The 19,695-nt window shown below is 39.3% G+C and overlaps 2 protein-coding genes across 3 annotated transcripts in view; both read right to left on the bottom strand.

The window, feature by feature from the left end:
* LOC127644821 (gastrula zinc finger protein XlCGF49.1-like) overlaps positions 1-14,494 on the bottom strand; it is a 51,004-nt gene extending 36,510 nt beyond the window's left edge. Inside the window, exons 1-3 of one of the 2 annotated variants that reach the window (XM_052128218.1) lie at positions 14,282-14,494; positions 8,137-8,262; positions 1,927-6,002 (exon numbers count right to left, since the gene is read on the bottom strand). In XM_052128218.1, coding sequence (XP_051984178.1) covers positions 5,257-6,002; positions 8,137-8,245 — 855 coding nt within the window. In that variant the 5' untranslated portion in view covers positions 8,246-8,262; positions 14,282-14,494 and the 3' untranslated portion in view covers positions 1,927-5,256. Of the gene's footprint in view, positions 1-1,926; positions 6,003-8,136; positions 8,263-14,281 lie in introns of those variants that run through there. The other variant, XM_052128219.1, reaches the window with a different exon arrangement.
* Positions 1-19,695, bottom strand: part of LOC127644811 (gastrula zinc finger protein XlCGF7.1-like) — a 367,559-nt gene that overhangs the window by 250,988 nt on the left and 96,876 nt on the right. The window lies entirely within an intron of this gene.

A 19,695-nucleotide genomic window follows, 5' to 3' on the forward strand; every position in this document is an offset into this window, starting at 1 on the left:
GGACATCCATGGCTGTTGCCCAGGGGCATCTTGAAGTCTTAATACACCACTGGCTCCAGCTCTTTCTTCACCTTTCCCATCAATGGTAGAGGGACACACCTTGGCACTTTGAGAGAGACTGGTTTGGCATCTGGCTTGAGCTTGATTGTGTACAGTTTCTGTACTAAACATAACCATCACACAACATTGAGTACATTTGCTTTAAAGTGTCCACATCTACTCAAGCTACTAACATGAGCTTAATTGAGGCTGATCTGCTAAGCAGGGCTGTATTCAAGTGTTTCACTACATAAATATCCTCTGGTGCTTCTATCAGCAAATTGTAGCATCTCCTTGGCCACGCCTGTCACAGTGAGAAGTGTCCGTCCTGGTCCGTCCTGTTTTGTTACCTGGAGCAAGGTCCCATGCAGCCCCTTGACTTATCTGCTTACACACCTGCTCTGGTGTCACCGTAACTTCAGCCCATGTGTCTGTATTTTGAATATTACTTCAGTGCGCTTAACCCCTATATCAGGGATCGGCAACATTTTTTAAATGGAGAGCCATTTTTTTTTTCCCCTGGTCCTGGTTTGTTAGCATGTACAGTATCACCTCTCAAGTCGGTCTGCTACTGTTTCATGTCTTCAGGTTGCTTGACCCTATTAATGGCATACGCCAAGTCTTGTCTGCTTTTCATCTGGATTTTCTGTGACAATGCCTTATCTGTAATGCCTACAATTATCTTAACAGATCATCACATAGTGGTCTGTACTCACAGTACTCTGCCAGTGCATATGAAGCTGTGATGAACGAGTCCACTGACTCTGACTCCCTTGAGCTCATAAGTTGAATTCAACTCCAGGGCTTCTCCTTATGATGTAACATGTACATTGATTACACCACACTTCTTTGATCAATTGTTTGTTGCTCAGAGTTTTGGCCCCTTTCTTTCTCACAGATGCAACTTTTAAAATGCCTGGACGAATTTCTCTCTTCCGTAAAACAAAAAATGAGATGTTAAGCAGAATGTTAGTCTCAGTCACCATTCACTGTTACTGCATCTTTTTTTAATTAATGAATGTAAGGCAGTCACTGTTATGAAATTTAGTTGATGATTCATTTTCAAACCAATACTTCTGATTATGATGATTAATTGTCTGTTTAAAGGCTCTTGCGGTTATGATTAATTTTCTGTTTAGGGCTTTAGGGTATGATTATTGGTTATACATTTGTATAGGTGTATGTGTGCTTCATAAACCTTATTCATATTTAACATTTGCATGATTTCCTTGAATGCTTAAAAACTTTAAATTACAATATCAAAATACTTAAAAATATCTGTCTCTCTTTTTTGGTCAACTTCAGCCTTGGTCCATTTTACACTGTTTAGCCTTGTTTAACTTTAGCCTTGGTCCATTTACACTGTTCTTGTTGGAACCAAGCCAAGAATATATAAATATAGTATAACTCCATTTGCATATCGGATAGGATAATAGGTTTATTCATCTATAACATCCTAAATCCATCGAATATGCGTCAACAATGGGCTTCCTGCTGAATGTTGGCAGACATCTTTTATTTCATTTAAGATATTTATATAGCCTTAAATATAAAAAAAAGTCAATTTAAAAGTGAAGTATGTAATATCTGTGCTACTAGTGGCACCTAACGGAATTACAAAAATAAAGTATATTTTCAAACAACCTTTGGCAACACTCCTAAGACTCATAACGCCCTTTCACACTCTCAGATTCCCTATGAACATACAGTTGAATTCAGAAGTTTACATACACCTTAGCCAAATTAATTTAAACTAAGTTTATCACAATTCCTGACATTAAATCGTAGAAAACATTCCCTGTCTTAGGTCAGTTAGGCTCGCTTCTTTATTTTAAGAATGTGAAACGTCAGAAGAATACTAGAGAGAATGATTTATTTCAGCTTTTATTTCTTTCATAACATTCCCAGTGGTTCAGAAGTTTACATACACTTTGTTAGTATTTGTTAGTATTTGTTAGCCTTGCCTTTACATTGTTTATCTTGGGTCAAACGTTTTGGGAAGCCTTCCACAAGCTTCTCACAATAAGTTGCGGGAATTCTGGCCCATTCCTCCAAACAGAACTGGTGTAACTGAGTCAAGTTTGTAGGCCTTCTTGCTTCTTTTTCAGTTCTGCACACACATTTTCTATCAGATTGAGGTCTTTGACTTTGTTGTCCTTAAGCCATTTTGAGCTTAAGCTTGTGGTCACTGTCCATTTGCACCTAAGCTTTCTTCATGGCTGATGCCTTGAGATGTTGCATCAATATAGCCACATATTTTTCCTTCCTCATGATGCCATCTATTTTGTGAAGAGCACCAGTCCCTCCTGCAGCAAAGCACCCCACAACATGATGCTGCCACCCCCATGCTTCACGGTTGGGATGGTGTTCTTCGGCTTGCAAGCCTCACCCTTTTTCCTCCAAACATAATGATGATCATTATGGCCAAAAAGTTCCATGTTTGTTTCATCAGACCAGAGGACATTTCTCTAAAAGTTAGATCTTTGTCCTCATGTGCACTTATAAACTGTAGTCTGGCTTTTTTATAGCAGTTTTGGAGCAGTGGCATCTTCCTTGCTGAGCAACCTTTCAGGTTATGTCGATATAGGACTTGTTTTACTGTGGATATAGATACTTGTCTACCTGTTTCCTCCAGCACCTTCACAAGGTCCTTTGCTGTTGTTCTGGGATTTGCACTTTTCGCACCAAACTACATTCATCTCTAGGAGACAGAATGTGTCTCCTTCCAGAGCAGTATGATGGCTGCATGGTGCCATGGTATTTATACGTGTGTACTATTATTTGTACAGTTGAAAGTGGTACCTTTGGCCATTTGGAAATTGCTCCCAAGGATGAACCAGACATTTGGACAATTTGTAGGTCCTGGCTGATTTCTTTTGATTTTCCATAATGTCAAGCAAAGAGGCACTGAGGTAGGTCTTAAAATACATCCACAGATACACCTCCAATTCAGTACACCTCCTTTCAGATATATAATAATACATGGTGTATTATTAGTGCCGGCAGCCGGATCATGCAGTGCAGCCGCGGTTTGTGTGTTATGAATGTGCTTCTGCTTATGTATGACTATGGGGAGGTGCACCTCCGACCCTCTAGGGGGTTCGTTTATTGACTCATGAAACCAACTGAATATGGGAAATGTCATAGTTACTTACAACAGATGACTAAAACCAGAATAAAACAAAAATTGGCTGAAAAATAATTGTCAAACAAATAATTGTGATTATGACGATTAATTGCCTGTTTTAGGTGTTTCACCGAATATGACGATTAATTACCAAACAACCTCACTATGTGTGCTTCATGCAAACAACAAATTAATTTATACATATTTAGATTGGGTCATAAATAAAATAAGGGTATGATTTCCTTTTCAGGCTTCAAAAACATGAATGACAGTCAAATATAAAAGTGTAAAAATATATCTCTTATTTGTCCGATTTACTTTTGATCCACTGGACTTTCAATGTTTTGTTTTCTTTTGTAACCCAGCCATCCTGTACAGCCATTATATTATATTATGCAATAGTAAAATATTTCTGCCTTAAATTCTTCACTTTCACACATTATTTTAAGGCTCTCTGATTAACTCGCAAGCCCTTATTTCTAATGAAGGGAGACTTCGAGGTTCTGTTTCCTGCATTTGAACTGCGAGTGATTTGCCTGGGTCTCACTGCATGCAGGGAAAGACGAGGCTGTTTCTTAATCAACTGTTTTTGTTCAGTAAAAGGGACTCGGTGCTTCGAAACTACACAACTCTATCACTGGCGAGTGAAATATTAATATTAACTTTTTGCCAGTTGCTAATAATAGACGTTTTTTGGTCACATAGTGCGAAATTTATTCGATTTTGCAATTAATTTACTCGCAATGTAGAGGGCTGTTATGTTAACGTTACTTACCTCAAAGATTTGTCATCGTCCTCAACCAAATGACACTAGACGGATCCAGGAATACTCCAGTGCAGATATCTGGGAGTGTGTGCATGCACATGAGTTTATAGGCACGCGCGAGAGAGCGCAAAACACTACCTTTTATTTTATGCTATTATGAGACTGAAAAGTGCAAAAATATTTTAGATGAGAAGTGTAAAAAAATTGTCGGTTCATTATGAGACTGTTGCGGCGCAAATTAGACTGTGGCGGGCTGCCAGAGTCTAGTCAATGAATGGGAAACACTGGTGTTAGTGTCTTTTGGTTTTAAGTTCTTAATTAAATATAATTTATATTGTCAAGCCTGTTCTCGCCTCATCCTTTTCCTTAATCCCCTTTACACAGGTGCCGAAATCCGGAAAGAAGGAGGGATGTGTCGTAGCAGAGTCCTCGCCACTACCATCCACCCCAACGAGCAGCCGCAACCATCTTCCGGGGGACGGAGGAGCCCAGCCTCCTGGAAGAGGAGAAACGGGTGTAAACATTGTATCCTGAAAACATAGTTTGTGTAAAACAGTCCTAAAAGTGTAGCTCTGATCCTGGTGTCCTCCATCGGTGGTGTTGTTGTTGTTGTTGAATTGTGCATGCAAACATCACAAGAAGAAAATGGTCGACGCTAGGTGACTTCACCATGGGGGTTCCTTCGTGTGTGCAAATGCAAGAGAGGGAAAGTCTTCAGGACTTTACAGTATGTGGGAACATAGTGCTCATCAACTGAACACTATGGAAACGTCGATTTTAAAGCCCCTTTAAAGCAGCTATTTATGACCCCATCAGCTTCAACATGGCAGTCAGGAATGCTGTCCCTTTGAAATCCCTTTCGGAGGTGGATTTATCCCATTTGGAACACAGAAAGATTCTCAAAATAAAGTTTGCTCACTGTGACATCTTTGGGCAGTTCTTTAAATGTCTCTGTTGAGTCCTTGGCGAGCTGAAACTCCTCCCACATTGAGTGGAGTCATGGGTCTTCTCACCAGTATGCATTTTGTCATTTGTTTTGGGTGAGCAAATCTTCTCTCACAATGTGAACACTTGTAAGGTGTTTCTTCTGTTTGAATCCTTTCATGCTGTTTCAAGGTGCTGATTTGGGCGAAGGCTTTACTGCACCCTAAGCAAACATTAGCTTTCACAATAATATGTATTAACTGGTGTTGGACAGCTGTGAACAACTCCTGCCACACTGAGAACAGTGGTGTAATTTCTCTTCTGAATGATGTGTTATGTGGGCTCTCAGGGTTGTTTTATTTGCCAAACTCTTTCCACAGTGGTGGCATTGAAAATGCTTCTATCTAGAGTGAATTCTTTTGTGGATATTAAGGCTTCCTTTTTGTGTGAAACACTTTCCACACTGGAGGCATTTGAAAGGCTTCTCTCCTGTGTGAATTCTTGTGTGTAAACCAAGGTCTCCTTTTAGTGCAAAACTCTTGCCACACAGGAGGCATGTAAAAGGCTTCTCTCCAGAGTGATTTTTTATGTGTAAATTAAGGCTTCCTTTTTGTGTGAAATTCTTTCCACATTGATGGCATGTGTAAGGCTTCTCTCCTGTGTGAACTCTTGTGTGCAAATCAAGGTTTCCTTTTTGTGCGAAACTCTTTCCACACTGAGAGCAGGTGAAAGGCTTCTCACCTGTATGAAATCTTATGTGTGCTTCAAGACTTCTTTTGTGTGTGAAACTCTTGCCACACTGTCGGCATGTGAAAAGATTCTCTGAATGATATCTCATGTGTAAATTAAGGTTTCCTTTATGTCTGAAACTCTTTCCACACTCCTGGCATGTGTAAGGCTTCTCTCCAGTGTGAATTCTTAAATGGCTTTTAAGGTTCCCTTTATGGAGGAAACTCTTTCCACACTGAGAGCAGATGAAAGACTGTTTTTTTGTTTTTGCTCTTCGAGTTCTTTTGTGAGAGAATTTATTTTTGGTCTGTGAGCAACTGACAGATTTTTCTGCACTAAAACAATGTTCAGGTTTCTGATACTGAAGTTTCTCCAGTTCATTCAGTTCTTGACTTTCCTCTTTCAGCATCATCATGTCTAAAATAAAACATAAAATAGTCAAAAATCAATTCAAGAGACACAAACACAAAAGCAATTATGTTTTCATGCCTTTATTAACCCTCTAATGAGATTCATAAATGAGCCCTACTTTTGGTCCTCCTGGTCATTTTTGACAGGAAAGAGCAAACTTGTTTTTTTTTTTTATGATGATGATGATGATAATAATGATACCATTTCTTCTTCCCTGAAGTAATAACAATAACATTATGCACTTCTTGGGATTTTATGCTATTTTTACCTATAAATGTATCAATTTTACCATTAATTTACCATAAAGATGCATATAAATGCATAAAGAACAAACGGTAAACAATGAAAAACTATAATAACAGTAAAGAATGATACAATGTATATGCATTCATGCATCCGTGGCAGTGTGTAGTTATGGTGACATGTCCCTTGCAGATGGATTTTTTTGCATTTTTTGTACACCATGCTGTGCCTTTAATGTCTCTTCGGAGATAGCCCACACACACCTTTATTCTGTGTGTGTGTTCTGCCTCCTGGTTGGTTTATTCTCACCCATTTTTTGTGTGCGTTATGCATTTTGGGTGTGGTATTGACTTACCCCCTCATTTTGGAGTGTGTGTTTAGCATTGTGGCTGATTTATTGGTTTTATTTGACAAATAAAAAAAAAACACTATTCTGTTATAGTCTAACCAGTTAATTTATGTATCTGCGTGTGTGTGTGTGTAAGACAAATAATGAAAAAAATGCTCCGTGTTGTCTTTCCCATTAATTTTCAATGGTTGGTTAATTTTGACCGCAAAGACCAAAGGTCTTGTCCAGCTCAGATAAGGGAAACCATTTTTAATAAATCAGCAAAAATGACAGAAGACCATAGGAGAGGTTTTTTTTTATTTGCGATCAAATGTTTATTAAGAAGAAAAATAAGTATCAACAATATTATAAGGCATTACAAATTTACAACAAAACAGTTGTAACACACACACACACACACACACACACACACACACACACACACACACACACACACACGCGAAGAGATCACCTGAAGTCTTTCAGTGACTCAGCAACAGTGTGCAAACTACAGAGGGTTTTATCATTCGCACCCTTAACTCAAGCAGTAGACAATTCTAGATAAAACCCCAAAATGTGAAGATCTGACGTTTAACAGAAAGAGAATGAGGGGTTACCATCACATTGCAATCATCTTTTTAGCAGCTGTGAGGCCAACTAGTACTATATGCCTATGCAGATTGTTGATGTTTATGTCTGTTAGCTTAGGGGTTTCAAAACTGGGGTTCTTGCAAATCAAGCACAGCTTATGGTCTACATTCGTTTCCTCGGGCAGGACAAATTTATCGAGGAACTTCGTTTTTGTAGACCCCTTGAAGGCAGAACCACAGGGCAGGACATATTTAATATGATGGATCAGTTCATGACGGTCAATTCAATAGACTGGTCTCGGTGTGTTGGTGTGTGCACTGATGGTGCTACCGCTATGACCGGTAAGCACAGTGGTGCGGTGACCCTGTCAAAGCGAAAGCCCCCAATGCTGTTGCCACACACTGTATGCTTCACCGTGAGGCTCTTGTGGCCAAACGCATTGATGATGATTTCATCACGTGCTGAGGGATGTTGTTAAAACTGAGCTATATAAAATCACACCCCTTGAAACACAGACTATTCGGTTTTCTCTGCAAAGAAATGGGTGCTGATTATGAGAGCTTGCTGCTTCACTCAGAGGTACGCTGGCTTTCCCGCGGTGCTGTGTTAAATCGAGTGTATGCGCTGCGCAAAGAGCTGAGAGAGTTTCTCTCTGGTGAAAAATCTGAGCTTGCCAGCTGTTTTGAGTATTATAATTCCCTAAATGGTGTCTGTGCCTGCCAACAGTCAATTGTGATATGATATGTGGTTTATAGGACAATTTGCAGGTAACCATAAAACCTGTTCAGCACAATGTTTTTCTTAGATGTAATTGTACCATCAAAAACTCAATGGCATCCCCAGTATTCTGCAAAAGAAAGTCATACACATTTGGAATGACATGAGGGTGAGTAAATGGCAGAATTTGCATTTTTGAGTGAACTATTCCTTTCATACTCCTCAGCAGTCATGAAATAAAAATCAAGAATGGGCACCAACCTTTTTGTTCTTCAATATCTTCATTATTCAGTCTGAATTGCTCAGAAATACTGATGTCTTCATTCTCCTCTTTAAACTCTTCTTTAACAAACTCCATCTTCAGTAGCATGTCAAGCAGATTTCATTCTAAGAGTCAGAGAGAATAAAAACTTCAGGATAAGGATGATATGTTCCTTTAATAATTCACAAATCATGATGGTCAGTCTGAGATATCCAAGCATCCAAGCAGGCGATCCACGTGTTTCAACTCTCAGTAGATTGCTGCTGCTCTCGCTGGATCCGTATGAGTGTGTGAGAGCAACTTATAGAGTAAATGCCATATTCACTGTGAACTGTGTGCACAATTGTTTTGATTGGGCCTTTTATGAGAAAATGCAATTGGTAATGCGCAAATGCCATCCATTGTTGCGGGACTACTGTGTGTACCGTCTATTACTTTCTTCATGCATAATTAAATTACAAACATTTTATGACTAAGCAGTTTTCCTCTGATTTCTGTTATCTTATTTTTTTTAAAGATAATTCAAAATAATATAAGTTTATTAATATATAACTTATAAATATAAGTTTTGAGTGAAATTGAGTAAATATCATTCGAAATAAAATGTATTCATATTTTAGCATTTTATTTTTATGTTATTTACTATATTAAATATTGTGATATATCGCATTGTACCGGCCTATCGGCCACCCTGCTCTCTGGATATCAGAATTAGCCATTAGAAAACACATATCGTTCAACTACCAAGTCATCATTTGTGCAGTTTTTTTGTGTTGTTTTATTGACCACCAATGAGCGAGCCAAAGGCGACTGTGGCAAGAAACACAACACTCCATAAGATAAGATAATAGTTAATACAGCTGGGAATTGTCACAGACCTCCCGATTCAATATTACAACGATATTTCCTTGCCGACATGATATGTATTGCGATTTGATGTTTTGATATAAAAACATCATAAAAAGATCAAAACTGTGGTGACTCTTTTTCTCACCATTGTTTCATTCTGTTATACAGAATTTTTAGGTAAAAGTTAGGGATGTGCAAAACTACCAATTGACTAGTCAGCCATGTATAAGAACGCATTCTGTCCATTTGTATTAAACTTTTCTAAATATTTACAAAACATGATAAATATTTGATATCATATCATGATATAATAATAATAATAATATATAATTTATCATGTAAAATACAGTATGCAGCATATATGGGTACACTCCTCTGAACATAGATATATTTCTATTTCTAAATTATTAGCATTATAATTCAAGCAAAGATGACAACATTTTTATGTATTAAACACCTATTAACAAAATCAAAAGTTGTTCTCAAAATGAGTAAAATAATGAAACTAGGCAGCTTTGCTTAAGTAAAGGATTACAAAAATACGGAGCCCCTTAAGTGACCTTTACGGGAGGAAAAAAAATCCTGAGATTTATATGTGCGCATGAGAAAACATTTGCGTGCTCATGCATTACAAATGCCAATGTATGTTCAGCCATTTTCCTTTAATGTCTGTTTCAGGTGCCCAGCTTCATCCAAAAATTCAAGAGTTTGGAATCCTCCAGATTTCCACTGATGATGCGCCACGCAAATATAATGATGAATTTGTTATAGAACTGGTATTGGCTAGATACTTTCCTCATTTATTCATTCTTGACCAAATGTCCTGATACCATGCATCGTACAACAGAGTACAGTTGCCACTGTGCAGCACGAGCGGCCGCACTGAGTTTATCGAGCGTGCACAGATCTGCACAAGCCGAGCACATTCTCCTAGAATGTTTTATGCAGCAATGGGAAGTTTGGTTCATTCTGATGTTTCATTGAAACATGACAAATTTATTCATGGAATTGAGAGTTAAGACATAAGAGAGGGCAATCAAAACCGTTTTGCATCTCTGCCTGCCCTGTGTGCGCTCAACTTGCACTTGTGTTCGGTTGGGCCTCATTTCGGGTTTCTTATTTCATTTCATTTTAGCGATAAAGTATTAGTGTAAATAATTTATAATAATTTATTTCTCTTGGTTTCTAGATGGTCTCAGTCTATCCCAGACCCCACAGCAAAAAAAAAAGTCAAATTAATTCTTCAATTTAAAAAAAGTTACTCAAAAGGTCCTTAGAGTACAAAAATGTCCACATCAAAAAACTGCAATAGAAATATTCTTTTCCACTTTTGCACACTTAGATTTTTTAACCAACATCAGTCCTGATCATAACTACCAAATATTCATTAATTTTCAGAATTTGAACACTTTAAATGCCAGTTTGTTTACATAATGCCACGGTTGTTTTTTTACACACACACACACCAAAACACACAAAACACACTCTGACATCCATACCAACACACCCATACAATTTTACCTGCATCATTTATTCAATTGGCCTGCAGTAGAGGTCGACCGATTAATCGGCCGGCCGATTATTAGCATTTTTTAACATAATCGGCATCGGCCAATACCCAAGTATATCAAGCCAATTATTAGGCAGGCGCATCTGTGGGCAGCCTAGTGTTGTTGTGGAACACGTGTTCGACGCACACTGCCCCTAGAGTCATTTTCCAGCAGAGTGAGCAGACCTCATCCAGTGCCTAAGGAAGGAGCTAAGTTCCTTGGAGAAAACGGTAAGGATTAAATTTGTATAACTTCTTTATATTTAATTTAAAACTTTTGATATGTTACTGCCAACTTCGAGAATAAACGCAACATGACGTTCGGCTACTTTGGATATTGATAGTGTAGTTGAAGTTGCATTATCACAGCAGAAGGGTTGCTATCATGTCACAATAAGTAAGCAAGAAATATGCAATTACAGACAGTGAATCTGAGACTTTTATTTGTTCTGTTTGTGTGTCTTATATTTGAGAGGGTTGTCACTCAATGCAGAGAAATAAATAATACAAAAGATACCAACGCACTATAGGCTAGTGAAGGACTAGCTTTGGTAAGCTCGGACGTTATCGGTTCTGCTGTCAGTACTGGAGAAATTAAGAAAATACATTCTTTATTGCTATAAAGAGAAAGTTATTTTATCTCAGCCAGCCATTTCTATGTATAATAATATGAAACCATTTGTCTGTGATGCAATTTAGCTATTAGCAGTCAGAGAGAGAGAGAGCAGAGAGATCTCGCAGTGCTACAGCGAGCACAACACGAGCCCTGCTTAATGAGTGACAGAACTAAACATTCAAACATAGCCTGGTTTAGATCTGTGATTATTAGTCTGATTTTATTTTAGATTTCACCTTCCAAAGATTATAAAAAGAATATTTATACATAAGCGCATTCTGTCTAGCACAACTTCCTTCCCTTCACAGCGGTGCACTGACATTTCTCCTAAAACTCAAACTTAGCGTCAGAATCAGCACGATCGGTGATTGTTGTAAATGCAGTCTAGCTACTGTTGCTAAATTGCGGGCGCGTTTAATAATAAAAAGAGCGCAAGAGATGTCGTTCCCAAGGCAGCGCGTGCTCCGAAACAGACCACAACGAGACAAGCAAAGTATAGGCTACTTTGGGTTTCATGTGCGTGTCTAAACGATCAACTATACACAAAAATATGTCAAAACGACCGGCTTGGAGATTCACTTAAACACAGTTTATGTCTTAAATGGACGTAGTTATGGAAATAGTTGGGAGAAAATATGCTGCATCAGGAGCCTATTAGATCTGAACTCGGTCTTAAAGGGGAAGCTGTCTATTAAACATGTGACGATTGAGCCATTACTGCGAATCAAACAACAAAAGGCAAAGAGAAAATCACTTACAGCTCTTGAATGAATAACTTCTGCATTAATAAGCATTAATCTATCTATGATAAACTATGCAGTGTTATTTTACAATTGATTACTTTATTAGATTTCTTTTTAGACCACACCTGAACAGTAATGTTAGTAGACCTTCCTGAAATTAAATCACTGTGCCTATATAACGTTTATATTTGTGTAATATATATATATATATATATATATATATATATATATAACAAAAAGAACCGTTAAGAATACCGTTAAAGTACCGGATCGATAAGCAGTATCGGTAAGATAGTAATACCATTAAAACCTTAACGATACCCATCCCTAGTTATGCCTGTGCTTCTCTTGGATGCTCTGAATATTGGATTACGTGTCTGGATTGCCCCTTAATTAAAGCTGCATTTGGATCTCAACCTTCGTGTCTCGGAGCAGTTAAGTAACACCTGCTTTGTTTATTTAATATATTTGTTATACATTATTTATACAATATGTTTTTACATTATACATTTTTAATTTAAGTGTACAAGTGCAGATTGGTCAAGTGTTCAATAAATGTATTTGTTGAGAAATTTTGTCTATCTTAAGTAATTATTTCTGTTACATTTTATCTTTCAAATAAAGGTTCAAATAAGAGGTTAAAAACAAGCACATATCGGCCAAAATAAATCGGCAGCATTAATCGGCCATCGGCCGACCCGGATTTCAAAAGATCGGCATCGGCCTGAAAAAAACAATATCGGTCGACCTCTAGCCTGCAGTGCTCTATAATACAGCAAACAGAAAATAAGGAAAAAGCATGTATTTGCTCCATAGGCTAAACATGAGAAAAATTGCGCTATCTGGTGGAACATTTTACATAAAAAAATAAAAATCTTACATTTTTCATCAAAATGTATGCCATTGGTAATAACACAGCCAAAATAATGAAAAAGACAAATATGTCACGAGGTCGCACAAAGGTTAAGTTTCTCTTAGTTAACAGTTCAATTACCAGGATTGTGTACTCCAGACGACTTGGACTCGAGTCACAAATTTGATAACTTGTGACTCGACATAATCAAAGACGACTTATGATTTGACTTAGACAACAATGACTTGCAACTTGACTTGGATTCGAACCCTCTGACTTGGAAAGACTTGATACCTTATAAAACCAAATATCATAGTTGTACATTTAAAAATGTGCAGCAAATAAACAATTCATTTCATTTTCAAATCTGCATTTACACTTTCCACATGAAACCAATCAGACAACAAACCACAAGAGTAAGGCCAATTTTGAAGATCACGCATTCAAGGAAGACCCAGCCAAAATTATACCAAAAGGTAATATCATTTGGGTATAAACAATACATTATCGAAGGCAACAAAAGGATTGCAACAAGTACAATTACAGATGCTTTATCAACAATGTCCAATTTGGTGAGGCATCTGAAAACTCACAGACAGAGGCATGTTGGGATTGTTAACTTTTACATGTCAGCTATGGTTGAGTAGCATTTAACTTACCGTGTTAGCAGAGTTAGCTTGCTAGCTTCTATGGATGGGACAATATATTGAATATTGCAAACCAAATAAATGACCAACCATATAGAGGCAAAACTCGATATTTTGAAAATTTGCAACAAACATCATAATCTATTTATTGCTTGATTTGACCCCTACTGCGCTTTTTTCTACACTGTTTACATGGTTTGCTCAATCGCAGCATTTTGTGCCATAATATTGATTAGCCTACCACAAAGACTTGCCTCTCTTTAAAAAAAAAGTTTACAAATATATGTTACAAAGAGACACTTATAGTGGAAATGAATGGGAACCAATTTTTGAACTTTACAATACTAACTTTTTCAAAAGTATAGCCGCAGTTGAGTACTTGAGACGTTGAGATTGTTGCCATTTAAAAATGTACCATTACTAAATTAACATTAATGCATTTGCTGACTGGATTACTGGTCCTGGAGAAAATGTACTTGGACAAGCACAATAGGGTTGCCAACTGTCCCATTCTAGGCGGGACGTCCCGTCTCTTTGGCCGAATTGAAGACGGGACCCATATTGTCCCGTATTTAAGCAGCAAAACGCTCTAGGACCGCCCTGTGTTCACACTCACAGTTTTACTTTTCACCATATAAGAAACATGCGCACCTCTCATTCAGAGACAGTTAGATATTATGGGACCTTCCAAATTATAGTCACATATCGCATATAAACAAGCACTATATCAAGCACAATGTATCGATTACAGGAATACAAGTGAATGGATCCACTTTAACTTCATTAGTGACTACTAAGTGATGATCATCATAACTCTCATAACATGAAATATCTTCACCCGTCTGATACAGGGGGCAAATGAAAATAAAAGAAGGGGTGAAACTCACCAATTTCATTACTTACTGCACCGAGTCTTCTTTTATTTGTTCATATTTCAGTGGAACCTCCTTAAACAGGCAGAATCCAAATAAAAAACAATGTTTCTTCACTTCTTTACACAACTAGATCTCCATATGTAGGACAAGAGAAGAAAACTGGTTTTATCCGCAAAAGTTTGTCAACATACTGCAGAACCAGCCGTGTCGCAGCCCTTATGACGTCACAACATGTGTCGAGAGATTCTTCTGAGGCTTGTAGACGGTAGGCAAACCAGCTTTTTGGTGCATTGCTGCAACCGTCTGGACAGGAGTCTGAAGCGCAGAATTAAACACGGTTACATAGCCCTTAAACTCCGAGGTAGTGCAGTAATATAGCATGCACTTTGCCTTGTCCTTGACTACTTTTAAGAAGAACTTTCTGTGTAATATTGACCATACTCATTTTGCCATTTTTTCCTAAAGTAGGTCTACAGATCTTTCATTCTCATATGCTGTCCAGTGAAGAAGCACATGCTCAACTGTTTCTGCTTGGCTACATGAATTTTCCTGTTTCATGTGCCCTAATGCAAATGCCCTATTCTGAAATGAGTGATAATTATATCCTCTTTCCGTGTATATATTCTTCCTGTCCCTGTGACTTGCTTTTGAATATTGTGAAGCAGCCTTCCTTTGATTGCTCTATCCCATTTCTCTTGCCATTTATTATTAATGTATGTTTTTATGATTGCTCTAACTTCTGATTTACTTAGCGGTACTTGCATTTCAATATTTGGGTGTTATAAGGCTTGTTTGGCAAATGTTTCAACTGTTTCGTCATCACCCTCTACTCCTACATGCGCTTGTATCCACAGAAATTACATGAATAGTAGCTGCATGTTATGGGTTCAGAATAAACTAAAGAGAACCTCATAAATCTTGTCTTGATGATTTTTGTTCACTTAAGAGGTTCGTTAAAGCGGAGATAGAATCAGTGCATTTTACTACGTTAATTGGCTGTACACCCTCCACCCAGCGAAGGGCTAACAGAATTGCTATTAATTCTGTTGAATATACAGATAACTGTGTTCCTGTCCTTTTCTTAATGTTGATATTGAATTTGGAATATAAACAGCTGCAGTTGTGGTACCTGATATGGGATCCTTGGAGGCATCTGTGAAAATTTGATTTGCTGAAATTTGCTGAATATTTTTATTTAGATGTTGCTGTAACAGCAGATTCCTTGGGAACTTGTTTCTCATTCTTAATTTTTTAATTGCAGCTGGATGTCAATTATTGGCATTGGAAATAACCAAGGAGAACTATTTGCTTAATATATTACTTGCAGAGGCTGGGCGTGAACATGTTTATATATATACTATATATATATATATAAATTCACAGTATGCCCACCTCTTTTCCGACACTACTACTTGACTGATGTTATCTGACATTGTGTTTCTGCTGCATTCTTGGCCAAGTCACTCTTGTAACATAGATTTAATTTCAATGAGTTTTTAATCCTGGTTAAATAAAGGTGACCAACTAACCAACATATGCTAGTTGTGTAATAGTGATGCGTAAACGGTTGAACATCAGTTTTTATTATTATTATTATTATAGTTTGGTGAAAACATTTTGAAATGTTGCATAGAACTGGTTAAAAAAAATCGCTGGATATTTTGAAATGAGATACAATAAAAAATATTTTTGTTTTAAATAATTTGAAGCTTTTGTTAAATAATTTTATTCATAAATATACATTTAGAAAACATCACACCCAAATGCATGTTTTTAAAATGGACCTGTCCCAGTGTTTTAATGAGTTACAAATGTTGAAAACCCTTTAAACATTAAGGAGCCATGCATGACTTCCGGTGGAGCCGAGCGGAAAATGGCAGGATAGAGACAATGCTCTCCCCACGTCTATTTAGTTAAAGCGATGATGTGAACAAGAGGAATCCAGAAAGAAAAAACACAAAGACAAACTAAACAAAACGAAATATGAGACGACATCGACGACTGCTCATTAAGTTCACCTGAAGCTCAAAATCACGATGCGAGCCTGATGGAACAAACTAACCTAAGCCTCGAGATGATACTTTGTGAATAAAAAAACTTCAGAGAAGATAACCAAACCCAACAAGATGAATTAAAGAAAGAAATCAGTAATTTCACCAAGAGAGGCTGAAACACACATTGAAGGGGCAGAAATTAGAATTCAAAATGCAGAGGATGTGATTGAGGAATCGTCAATGGTGCAAGAGAGATTAAATTCAAGGAACTGACCAGAAAAGTCAATCCAGACGCCAAAATATAAGAATCTACGGTGTACCAGAAGACTCTGAGGATGGCAAATATATGATTGGATTTCTAGAAGAAATGTTGAAGACCCAGGTAAACCTAGAGCCTTCAATTGATCTTCAGATTGAGAGAGCCCATAGAGCTCTAACTTCAAGATCGACTGATGCAACAAACCTAGATCCACTGTGGCTAAGTTACACCATCAAAGACAAGATATTCAGATCAACTTGGGCCAATAAAGTATCTATCTGGAATGGAACGAAGATAAACATCGACCACGATTATCCTCCTGAAATTGCAACCGAACGCAGAAAATATTTGGAGGTTAAAAAAGATCTAAAATACAGTAACATTGCCTTCAAAACTTTATATCCTGCAAGGTAAACTACGAGGATGGCTTGAAGGTGTATCAATCTGCTGAGGAAGTAACGAAAGATATATCTGCAAAGAATTATCAGGTCACTGTAGTTAAATCTCCTGGCAAAAACTACCCAGAAATGAGAGGAGGACGAAGGCATCCAGATCTTGGCTTCAAGGAAAAGCTCCAAACCTTTAGATGTGCTGCAGTCTCGGATTAAATGGGATAAAATGAAAACAAAAAGACAATGGACTTTTAAGGTAATTTGATAATTACAGATCAGTTATTAAATGGCCTTTTCTTTTTTGTGCTCTGAAAGTCTTTCTAGAATTGTAAATATTATGTTGGGGACAGACTATTATAATGACTGTTTTCTGGATATGGCTTGCCTTTTAAAGAGGAAGACTGAGCATTACCCTTTAGAGCTGAATATCCATCTAAGCTCTAATTAAAGGTCCAATACGAAAGGACCATAGTGGGAGTCATTATAATCTATACATTTTTTCTTCTTCTTTTTGGATGTATTATTTATTATTGTTATTGGACAGTATGTTGCTTGTTATGTTGGAATGCAATGGATTTTCGCCGTATTAAGGGAGATGTTAATAAATACACATTATGACAATGGGTTATGTCATATGGGAGTAAAAAAGATTAAATTCGAATAACTTAATTTAATGTTAATGATTCATACTCATGTTAAACAAAACTAAAAAAAAATGAACAAACTCAAATTTAGTTTCCCAGCGTTTGGTTCACCACCCTTGTTGCTCTTATGGAGTTTCCCCTCACTCCAGCCACAGGACCACTGCCAGCACCATAGCCCAACCTCACTCCAGTCATAGCACCAGAGCCCATCCTCGCTCCAGTCACAGCACCACTTCCAGCACCAGAGCTCACACTCACTCCAGCCACAGCTCTAATACCAGCACAAGAGCCCACCCTCACTCCAGTCATAGCACCAGAGCCCACCCTCACTCCAGTCACAGCACCACTTCCAGCAGCCCACCCTCACTCCAGTCACAGTACCACTTCCAGCACCAGAGCTCACACTCACTCCAGCCACAGCTCTACTACCAGCACCAGAGCCCACCCTCACTCCAGTCATAGCACCACTTCCAGCACCGGAGCCCACTCTCACTCCAGTCATAGCACCAGAGCCCACCCTCACTCCAGTCACAGTACCACTTCCAGCACCAGAGCCCACACTCACTCCAGCCACAGCTCTACTTCCAGCACCAGAGCCCACCCTCACTCCAGTCATAGCACCAGAGCCCACCCTCACTCCAGTCACAGTACCACTTCCAGCACCAGAGCTCACCCTCACTCCAGCCACAGCTCTACTACCAGCTCCAGAGCCCACCCTCACTCCAGTCATAGCACCAGAGCCCACCCTCACTCCAGTCATAGTACCAGAGCCCACCCTCACTCCAGTCACAGTACCACTTCCAGCACCAGAGCCCACACTCACTCCAGTCACAGTACCACTTCCAGCACCAGAGCCCACACTCACTCCAGCCACAGCTCTACTTCCAGCACCAGAGCCCACCCTCACTCCAGTCATAGCACCAGAGCCCACCCTCACTCCAGTCACAGTACCACTTCCAGCACCAGAGCTCACCCTCACTCCAGCCACAGCTCTACTACCATCTCCAGAGCCCACCCTCACTCCAGTCATAGCACCAGAGCCCACCCTCACTCCAGTCATAGTACCAGAGCCCACCCTCACTCCAGTCACAGTACCACTTCCAGCACCAGAGCCCACACTCACTCCAGCCACAGCTCTACTTCCAGCACCAGAGCCCACCCTCACTCCAGTCATAGCACCAGAGCCCACCCTCACTCCAGTCACAGTACCACTTCCAGCACCAGAGCCCACACTCACTCCAGCCACAGCTCTACTTCCAGCACCAGAGCCCACCCTCACTCCAGTCATAGCACCAGAGCCCACCCTCACTCCAGTCACAGTACCACTTCCAGCACCAGAGCTCACCCTCACTCCAGCCACAGCTCTACTACCATCTCCAGAGCCCACCCTCACTCCAGTCATAGTACCAGAGCCCACCCTCACTCCAGTCACAGTACCACTTCCAGCACCAGAGCCCACACTCACTCCAGCCACAGCTCTACTTCCAGCACCAGAGCCCACCCTCACTCCAGTCATAGCACCAGAGCCCACCCTTGCTCGAGCCACAACTCTACTACAGCACCAGAGCCAACCCTCGTTCCAGCCACAGCTCTACTACCAGCACCAGAGACCACCCTCGCTCCAGCCACAGCTCTACTACCAGCACCAGAGACCACCCTCGCTCCAGCCAGCTACCAACAGCAAAATTGTGTGTGGATGGAAAAACAAGTCGCGTGGCAGGTCCCTTGTTTACAGGCTAAAGAATGAAGATCAGGTCCCACAGCAGGTCTGTAAAACTTTCTTTTTGGCCACTCTGGGGTACCACCCAGCAAATGACAGCCTGGTCCTCTCTGTGATGGGGAAGGAGATAGGAAATGAGGTGATCCCAAGACACCAAAGAGGAAGAAATACACTTGCCTGTGTATGACCATATTGAATCTTTCCACCCATCAGTCAGCCACTATCGAAGGGAGCATGCCCCATATCGTCCCTACCTCCCTAGCAACATTAACATCAAGCTCATGTATGCTGATTATTTGGAAAAAGGCAACAGCTGCTCCTATGAAAGCTACTGCAAAGATGTGAAGCATAAGAACATCAGCTTTGCAAAGCTTGGAGAGGAGGAATGTGAGGAGTGCCTACTGCAGGATCAGCACA

This window comes from Xyrauchen texanus, chromosome 6 (assembly GCF_025860055.1).
Source record: "Xyrauchen texanus isolate HMW12.3.18 chromosome 6, RBS_HiC_50CHRs, whole genome shotgun sequence".
NCBI lineage: Eukaryota > Metazoa > Chordata > Actinopteri > Cypriniformes > Catostomidae > Xyrauchen > Xyrauchen texanus.